The sequence below is a fragment of the Eulemur rufifrons genome, chromosome 8 (genome assembly GCF_041146395.1).
Source record: "Eulemur rufifrons isolate Redbay chromosome 8, OSU_ERuf_1, whole genome shotgun sequence".
NCBI lineage: Eukaryota > Metazoa > Chordata > Mammalia > Primates > Lemuridae > Eulemur > Eulemur rufifrons.
The window spans coordinates 72,071,613-72,082,382 of NC_090990.1; the positions used below are offsets into that span (position 1 = coordinate 72,071,613).

At 34.3% G+C, this 10,770-nt stretch overlaps 1 protein-coding gene across 1 annotated transcript in view; it reads right to left on the reverse strand.

Moving 5' to 3' along the window:
* HFM1 (helicase for meiosis 1) overlaps positions 1-10,437 on the reverse strand; it is a 102,911-nt gene extending 92,474 nt beyond the window's left edge. Inside the window, exons 1-3 of the mRNA XM_069478201.1 lie at positions 10,367-10,437; positions 6,262-6,374; positions 4,312-4,624 (exon numbers count right to left, since the gene is read on the reverse strand). Coding sequence (XP_069334302.1) covers positions 4,312-4,624; positions 6,262-6,374; positions 10,367-10,437 — 497 coding nt within the window. The remainder of the gene's footprint in view (positions 1-4,311; positions 4,625-6,261; positions 6,375-10,366) is intronic.
* Between the last annotated feature and the right edge of the window lie 333 nt (positions 10,438-10,770).

Genomic DNA, 10,770 nt, shown 5'->3' on the forward strand with positions numbered 1-10,770 from the left:
TAGAGTACTGTAGATGTGCAGGTGTGTGATTTCCAAGGCTAGGTTATAAAAGACATTGTCCCTTCCACATGATCTGTTAGATCTCTCATTCTGTAGGGACCTAGCCACCATGTCAGAAGAACATTCAAGCAACTCTGTGAGAGGCCCAAGTGGTGAGGTACTGTCAACAACCAGCACAAACTTGCCAGCCAAGGAGGATGAATCACACTGAAAACAGATCCTAGAGTACCTGTCAAGCTTTCAAATGACTGCAGCCTGGCTAATGTTTTGATTGTAGCCTCCTTCTGGGAGGCCCCCAACATCTTTGCACATTCTCATTCTCTGGCCCTAAGCCAGAACTACTAGTTAAGTTGTTCCTAAATTCCTAACCCATAGAATCTGTGAGAAATAAATGTTTATTGTTGTTTTAAGCCGCTAAGTTTTGGAATAATTTGTTACACAATAGATAACTAATGTACCATTTAAAGTCAGGAAAGTGCTTAAGAGAGAGATAAAAAAGCCACTAAATATAGTTACAGTAAAAGAGACTTCTATTCACCTAGTAGTAGTTAAATTTAATTGAAGTAATTCAAGTTATAGAAATACATTAACATACTTATTTTAAATTTATAGGAATATATTAACATATTTGTCATGAATTAAAAGTTGTCAGCAACTGCATTTGGCTCCAAAGAAGCTACCTAATAAAACATATATGTATTTCCTAGCCAATCAAATCAGTGTTGTATGTCCTCCCCCAAAAAGCAAGGGACGTAAATGAAGTATATTAGCAGATCAAGTCACCCCAAACACTATCCAATAACCATTTTAGTGTAAGAAACACTTCTTTGCAAAGTTCTAGAAAATAAGGAAACACCATCTTTATGACTACATTATATTCAACTGATAAGGAGACAATCTATCAAAGTAATTTGTTCATAATAGCTCTAAGGGATAAAGTAAGAATTAAGGTTCCTAATACAACACTCACATTTTATAGAATAAGTAATGGGGATGAAAGCAGGTATCAGTCTTACAGAATTCTGTAAGGAGTGACACCCAAACAAGAACTGTGCAAATACAGAACACATTCTAAATTATTTTTACTATTAATCTCAATGACATGTTTTTGTATTAGAATTAGTCTTTCAAAAAACTAGATACAAAAATGTAATTTAGAACAAACTCTGTAGAGTTGTAGCCTCCAATGCCAGCAGTTCTATCTTTGAAGACAGAAAATTCAAAAGCAGATGGTTGGTGAATGATATAGAATTCAATTACAAAATGGTATTGGGTACAAGGAAAACATTTATGCTATAGGATGACTCCTAGCTATATGTTGTGATATTGGGTAAAACATGGACTTTGGAATCAGACAAAACTTGGATTTAAGTCCAATGAGGGTGCCATGATAATCAATAGGGAAAGAATAGTCTTTTTGACAAATAGTACTAGAACAACTGATTATGTGCAAAAAGAATGAAGGTGGACTGCAGTTCATCCTATATACAAATAATAACTCAATAGGGCATAGGTCAAAATATATGAGCTAAAACCATAAAACTCAGAAGAAAACATAAGAGTAATCTTCATGACCTTGGATTAGACAACAGTTTCTTAGATATGACACAAAAAATATAAGCAATCAAAGTAATACCAAATAGATATGACACTAGAGCAAAAGCATAAAAATTAGATAAACTGGACTTTATCAAAATTTAAAACTTTTGTACTGCAAAAGACACCATCAAAAAAGTGAAAAACAATCCACAGAATGGGAGAAAACATTTGCAAAATATAGAGCTGATTAGAGATTTTTATTGAGAATATTTAAAAGACTGTTTACAACTCAACAATAAAAATAGCCCAATTAAAAAATAGACAAAGGATTTGAATAGACATTACTCCAAAGAAGAAATACAAATAAATGGCCAATAATCACATGAAAAGATGGTCAACATTGATGGATTGGATGTTTATGTCCTCACCAAATTCATATGTTGAAGCTCTAATCCCCAACGTATCTGGAGGTGGGGCCTCTGGGAGGTAATTAGGTTTAATGAGGTAATGAGGGTAGCTCCCTATGATGGAATTAATGCCCTTACAAAAAGAGGACAAGATATGAGATCTCTCTCTGTGCATGCACCAAAGAAAGACCACGTGAGAACATAACCAGGAAGATGGTCCTCACCAAAAACCCAACCATGCTGGCACCCTGATTTCTGACTTCCAGCCTCCAGAACCATGAGAAATAAATGTTTGTTATTTACACCATCCAGTCTATGGTATTTCTATATAGCAGCCCAAACTAATTAAGACAATTAGTCATTAGGAAAATGCAAATCAATAGCACAATGAGATACCTCTTCACACACTTATTAGGATGACTATAAGCAAAAAGACAACAAGAAGAAATTGGAACCCCCATATATTGCTGATGGGATTGGAAAGTGGTATAGCCACTTTGGGAAACAATTTGGCAGTTCCTCAAAAAAGTTAAATATAGACTTACCATATGACCCAGCAATTCTACTTCTAGGTATATTTCCAAAAAAACTGAAAACATATATTCACACATAAACTTGTACACAAATGTTCATAGCAACATTATTCACAATAGCCAAAAAGTAGAAACAACCCAAATATCCATAAACTGATAAATGGATTAAATAAATGTGATATATCCATTCAATGGACTATTATTCAGCCATAAAAAGGAATGAAGTACTAATACATGACACAACATGGATGAACCTTGAAAATGTTATGCTAAATGAAGGAAGCCAGATACAAACAGCCAGATATTGTATGATTCAATTTATACGAAATGTCTACAATCTATAGAGACAGAAAGTAGATTAGTGGTTGCCAAGTGCTAGGAGGAGGAAGGAATGGAGAGAAACTACATATTACTTATTAATATGTAGTTTCTTTTGCGAGTAATAAAAATGTTTTAAAATGAGATAATAGTGATGGCTGCACAACTATGTGAATATTATAAAAATCAGTGAATTGTACACTTCAAAAGGGTGAATTTTATGATATGTGGATTATATCTTAATAAATCTGGTATAAAAAATTATAGACCTCAACCTCAACTGGGCCCTTTACAGTGTCCAGCAATCCTACCATTATTCTAATTACATTGTTTTCCCATTCTCCATTTCTTCCACTCTTCTCATTCTTGCTCAATACCCTCACTTTTTCCCTCAGACACCACAGATAACCTCATCTCTCATGTCATAGAGAAAACAAAAACTATCAACTAGACTTTTTCTGATCCTGAACCCATATATACAACTGTTTAGACTATTTTTAAGTGTCTAAAATCAACATGTCCAAAGCTGTACTCATCACCTTCCCCAAAACCTGTTCTTCCTTTATAGTTCTCTGTATCATAAAAGGGCATTACTGTCCTTAATCATTCTGGCTTAAACCAGAAACCCAGAAGTTAGATCTCATATCCAATAATCATTTAAGTCTTGTGGAATTCTACCTCCTAAATAATTCTAGACTTCTCCCATTCCTGCTACCACAGTCCTACATCAGGCTACCATTTTCTCCTACCTAGACTAATAAAATAACCTTTAAAGTGGCTCTTCATAATATATTTTAATTCCCTTCTAATTCAACCTCCATACTGGGGCCAAAATGAACTTTTAAAGTAAACAAAATCTAATGTCACTCCTCCCCCTTAAAACCCAGTGCTTTAGGAAAATGGTTCTCAAACTTTAGTGTGCGTAACAATCAAATGGAAATTTTATTAAAAATGAAGATCCCTGTGTCCCAACTGTACTGTGGTGGTATCATTTGTAGTAGACAAAATGGTTAAATATTACAATTATGGTTATTTTGTGGGTAGGACTAGGACTGTGGTAGCAGGAATGGAGAGAGTCCAGAATTATTTAAGAGAGAGACTGTAATCCTGGCACTTTGGGAGGCCAAAGGGGGGCAGATCGTTTGAGCTCAGGAGTTCGAGACCAGCCTGAGCAAGAGCGAGACCCCTTCTCTACTAAAAAAATAGAAAGAAATTAGCTGGACAACTAAAAACATATAGAAAAAATTAGCCGGGCAGTGCCAGCTAGTCGGGAGGCTGAGGCAGAAGGATTGCTTAAGCCCAGGAGTTTGAGGTTGCTGTGAGCTAGGCTGACGCCACGGCACTCTAGCCTGGGCAACATAGTAAGACTCTGTCTCAAAAAAAAAATTAAAAAAAAAAAAGGAGACAGAATTTTGCTATTTTTCTCATTCAGAGTCTGCCATATTTAATACTCTTGGATGTATATATATTCAACTTTATTCATTGAATATTATTTATTTCATTTAATTAATTACCTTTTCCGGAATGCTGATATGCTCTCTCCTTTATCTTCTGCAAAATTAACTAATTTTGTATCATCAGGAACAGTTTGCTCAGGTGCTATCTCACTGCCAATATGATTTTTATGTTTCTGACAAAAACTATATGTCAACTTGCCAGCAACATGTGATAAGTCATTGTTAACTACCCCTCCTAAATTTAGATCATCTTGTTCATATTTATTAGAAGGGAAGGCAAATTGGATTTTTTGTGTTGGTGAAATATAATTTGTATCTTCTTTAGTTATCTTTAAATTTGATGTTAACATTTTTGGTCTTTTTTCTTGACCTACAAAAGAGGAATATGTTATTACATGTTCTCCATGAAAATAACTTTCAAAATCATGAAAAAATTCAATAAAAATTTTCAAAAGAGTTTACCAGTTAAATATGAAAGCCAAAAGACAAGTATTAATACAATAACAAAATAAGACCATATATGGTTTTAAAATACAGGTGATTGTTACCCTTATGGTATATTACATCGCTGAAGAACACTCAAATTAATTCAGAATTATTGGCCGGGCGCGGTGGCTCACGCCTGTAATCCTAGCACTCTGGGAGGCCGAGGCGGGTGGATTGCTCAAGGTCAGGAGTTCGAGACCAGCCTGAGCGAGACCCCGTCTCTACTAAAAATAGAAAGACATTATATGGACACCTAAAAATCTATATAGAAAAAATTAGCCGGGCATAGTGGCGCATGCCTGTAGTCCCAGCTACTCGGGAGGCTGAGGCAGTAGGATCGCTTAAGCCCAGGAGTTTGAGGTTGCTGTGAGCTAAGCTGACGCCACGGCACTCACTCTAGCCTGGGCAACAAAGTGAGACTCTGTCTCAACAAAAAAAAAAAAAATTCAGAATTATTGAAAATAAATTTTAAATTTATGTACAACCTATATTATAAAATAGGTTTAATTCCTGACCCATAATTTAATAACACAATTATAATATTTATTTAATCTACTATAATTATGAAGATTTTAAAATTTATATAAATAATTTACACACAAAAATACGATGGCCAATGAATCATATAAAATGCTACTGAATATGATCCAGTATTAAAATATATGACACAGTGCTTTTTAAGTTTGTAATCTTGCTTTTAAAATCAAGATAAAGGAACGTCTTCATCACAGTGACAGAATTTCAAAAGTTTCTTTACAGAGACTTTAAAAGAATCTTTGGGAGGTTTAGTGGGAGTTTGGAGGCCTTATTATGGCTTAAATTTGCTTTAGCATCTATGTGTATATAAAATACTATATGTATACTATATGTGTTAAATATACTCTTGTATATTTATCTATACAAGAGCATATTTATCTATAAAACATATATGTAAATCAAGAAGCTTAATAAAATGTATATGTATGAACCTGTGACCAAATTTAAAAATTAAAATTTTACCAATATTACATTAGATCACAATATATTGTTTGTTCTTGTTTTTGAGCTTTATAAAGATGGTATCAAACTATATATAATCTTCTCCATCTTGCTTTTGTCACTCAATATATTTCAGGGATCTGGTTACCTTTAGTAAAGGGTAAGGCAAACCTAACAGTGGTGATTAAATTTTAATAGCAAGAGGAAAACAATATTCACAGAACATTAGTCAAAACAAGTGTGTGTGATACCTTATCGTGCATAAATATGCATACATATGTATGTGTACGTATGTATGAAGAAGGAAAATCTTTTGGATTTTAAGATTTGGTGAGCATTATTATGAATAAGAAGTCTCTGACTTTCATTTTATTATATTTCATTAAAATAAAGGAATTTTTATCATTTTACATAATGATTGTACATATTTCTCAGATATATGTGATACTTTGATATAATGTGTAATGATCAAATCAGGGCTTTTTAATATTGACATGAACTACATGGGTTTAGCTTCATAACAAATAATATGTGCTAACTTACATAATAGTTTATAACTTTCTATTTCTTCTTCTAATTCCTGAGTGTCTGGAATTTCTGAAATCAGTGGAGCAGGAGGGAGAAACCAATCCAATGACTTTTCATTGTCTGGATAGCTATATAAAATATAAAAATGTGAATATGTATGTTAATAAAGATATAACATCAGAAACTGTGTATTTATTAAACATTACTCAATTACTGAATCTTGGATAAACATTCTGTAAACTAACTTTCTGTCAGCACTTTGATTTATCCCTACACAGCAGCACTCTCAACATTTTTTCCTTTATGTGTCATAGGATTAAGGATACTGCTATGTGAGAGATATGCTACCTAAATAATGGCGATAACTCCATCTCCTTTTCTCCAATTCAAATTCTAGTAAGAGGAATCTTAAATCTACTCCCATATTTAAAAAACAGTAGTAAATCATTCTCAAACTTTAGCATTTTAACTATTACAAGTAACAAATTACTTATCACAACTAATCATGGGTCATCAATGTGTAAATGACACCGTTACTGGTATTCTAGAGTATTCCTACAACATTATTACAAATTAACGTCATAACCCAAATATTCTTGGTCTAGAACCATCTACAACCCACAGAAAATCTGAGAAACCAGTTGAAATTGGAAATCCCTTTATAACCCTACAGTAATTGATAAGATTTTTGCCACCCTGTTGGCATCTTTACCCCTCCTTATTTTTCAGCTGTGATCCTATCAATTAATATTGCTTTAATGGTTCTTTTCCAATCAGAGTTGACTTGTCCTTCATTAGGACAAAAAAATTAGTGTTAGGTGACAGGAAATAAAGTTGAGAAGAGTACTATATATTCTATCTATACCAAGTCCCAAAGATTTTATGAATTATTTCTTATCTCTTCACTTAGGACGTTAACCACTCTAAAGTGAGAGACTTAGTCTTTTATTTTTCTGTCTCCTGTAGTACTTAGCACATAGCTACCATGGCTATATTTTCCAAATAAAAAATCTACAACACATATCTGACAATGTCTGGCAGAATGTCTGCCAATAGGCCAGATTATTTAAAATTTTGTCAGAGGGTTCCCAATATCACCCCCAGTTCAATGATTCCCTAGGATGATTCATAGGACTCTACATATAGTCCTACTCATGGCTATGGGGCAAAGCCCAAGGGAAAGCAGACACAAGCTTTCAAGGGTCTCTCCCAGAAAAGTCACAAAAGATGTACTTAATTCTCCCTGTAATAAGTTGTGACAACACTCGTAAAATATTGCCAAAAAGGGAAGCTCATTAGGGACTCAATGCCCAATGTTTTATTAGGGGCTCATCATGCAAGCAACCCCTGTCTGGCACCTACCTAAATTTCAGAATCCCGAAAGAAAAGCAAGTGTTCAGCAGCAACCATATTATTTGTATAAACAGTTTACACACAGTAAGCCACTGTTATCAGTTAATGGTGGGAATCTTCCTGAAATCTAAGTTCTCAGACTCCAGCCATAGGCCAGCCTTCAAGTAGAACTTTTCAAGAATAGCAGTTTAGGCCTGCTATGTTAACTCTTTTCTGCACATGAACTATTCCAGAAGATCCAAGAAAGAGGATAATAGCTCTACTATTCAGCCTCCTGATGATTTCCCAATTTTTTTCCAGAGGTGCCATTATTCTCCCAGTCACCCAGGATCCAAACTATAGTATAATCTTTTTTACTCACTATATCCAGACACATATCAAGTTTTACTGTATCTTCCTTATAATGCTTCTTGAATTCATCATTTCCTTTATATTTCCACTGCCACTATCATAATCAAGGCTCTAATCAAGTTATATCTGGTTGAGAGCAATAGTATCTTAATTGCCCTCACTGCCTCCAGGCTTTATCTCTAGTATATTTTACACATTTTTACCACATTCATTTAGAATTGTTTTCATCATATTACTCCAAATTCTTCAGTGGCTTCCAAAGAATGCCAAACTTCCTGGTGGCCTTAGACCACTTATAGTTTTAACTCTCCTATACTCACCTTATAGTCCAGGCCAAACTGAACTACTTGCTGTATATCAAATAGATAATACATCCTGTCTCTTCTCAACTTAGTTCAAAGATATTCACTTTATTTTGCTTGCCCCTGTGCCCTGCCCCACCCCCCATACTACGTATAGTAGTTCCACTATTTTATTCATTCATTAATCCAGTAATAATTATTTACTGAGTACTATGTGCCAGGCACTGTTCTAGACACTAGAGTTTATATTCATTGAAAGTCCAACTCAAATCCTAACTTTTCCAAGATATCTGCCTAGGTTCCCAAAGATTTTTCTCCCTTCTCTCTTATTCTTCTTTTTTTTTTTTTTCTTTTGAGACAAGATCTCACTCTGTCACACAGGCTACAGTGCAGTGGCATCATCATAGCTCACTGCAATCTCAAACTCCTGGGCTCAAGCAATCCTCCTGCTTCAGCCTCCTGAATAGCTGGGACTACAGGTGTGGGAGCTACCACGCCCAGCTAATTTTTCTATTTTCTGTAGAGATGAGGTCTCTCTCTTTCTCAGGCTGGTCTCGAACTCCTGGCCTCAATCAATCCTTCTGCCTTGGCCTTCCAAAGTGCTAGGATTACAGGCGTGAGCCACCACAACCGGCCACCATTCCCTCTTACAGACTGAATCTATATTTATTATAGTCCACCCTGTATTGTTGGGAGAGGGGCATGTAGAGAGATGAGAGATGATACAGATATATAGATAGATAGATAGATAGATATCTAATACCTCCTCTAGATTGTAAACACTTAACAGTTTGTTTTTATTTCCATTTACATCAGTGGTACTTAGCACAGTGTTTTATATAATTAGCTATACTATTCAATAACTGTTGATTTAAGGCCATGACTGTTAAGACATAGAGAATTATGTCCAAGATCCTTATTCTGGCATTTAACGCCCACCACAACCTACCCTTACTCTACTTACTTTTCTAACTTTATGTCCCAGTGTTTTTCCTTTATGAATTGTCTACCCTAGGAAACTTCTCTATACACTATTCTGTAAACATACCGTGAACTGTCCCATCTCATTCTTTTTGTCATGCTATAACACTGTGCCTTCAAACGCCAACTTCCTCTCTCCCTATCGCAATTAGCAAATCCTTCAAAGCCTGCTGAAGTCTCCCCCTATTACCCCAAAGCCTGACCTGATCATGTAGCCAAAGATGACTTTTCTTCCAAATCTGAAATTTCATTTCATGAACATATGCTTATCATTTGCTTTGTACATATTGTTGACTTTGTATTGTTAGAAAGATAACCTTTGAATATGTTCCAAAATTTGCATAGGCCAGTTCTGATTAACACCTGTTGCCCCAGTTGGATGTACTCTTTCCCTCTCAAAAGTGTCCCAGTCTAGATGATGAATTACATGGTTACATTATTTATTAATGACCTTTCCATATGGGTGTTTAATCTCCTATACTATATTTTAATGTTTTTGAAGTAAAAGTCTATTTCATCCTTTTTATATCCCTTTCATCATTCAATCAATATTTGAATAAATAAAAGAATAAATGAGGCAATAAATATGCTTCATTAAAATATGATAATACTACAGAATACATAGAAAATTCAGAATTGAGAGCAATTCACATGTGAAAATCCATAAAAGCCAGTATTTAACAGACTACCTACTCTCTATTCTTGTTTCCTTTGGTCTCCTATCTTATTTCCACCCCTACTTCCTGCCTGCACTGAATTTCCTATCACAATTGGCCTTTGGCACATTGCCCATTCTGTTTCCAAAAGGTACCATCATTCCTTGTCCTGAGCTACTCTTTGACTATTATTTCCAGTCTTTACCTTGGCCAAAAATAATTTGAACAAACCAGAAATACAAATAAATGGAAGCCAAAGTAAAAATCTATTCTATTTAAAAAATTATAACATTCAAAATGTTAAACTTCAGTTATTCCCTTATATCTGAATTCCATGTTTACCAAATATATAACTGAAACATCATTCTGTAGATCCTTCATTTTTTATTTACCAGAGAGAAAATTAAAACTCCCTAAAATTGGAGAAAATAATCTTTTAAAAATACACTATGTTATCATTCTTTAAGACAGACTTACTTTTCAACTTCACCTGGTTTTTCAAAAAACAAATTTTCCAAAGAAAATAAGCAGTTATTTGATTTCAGCATTGTTGAAAACTGGACTTTGTCATAAATCTACAAAACATAAAAAAGTAATTTATATATTATTTAAAAGTATGTAGCAAAATATTTTTTAGATAGGAAAACTATAATTATTAATTTCCCACAATGTCCTATAAAATATAACCACAGACCATCCTCTCAGTTTTATCTTCTACAACTTCCTCCAAAATTCCTGAATATTCAAACACATTGTTCTATGTTCTCCACTCATTCATGTATTTTCATACTTGCACCCCTCTCTTCATAAGACACTAATGCTTAGAATATGTTTTCTTCTATTCTCCATCTGACAAATTCCCATCCATCCTTTAAGGTATA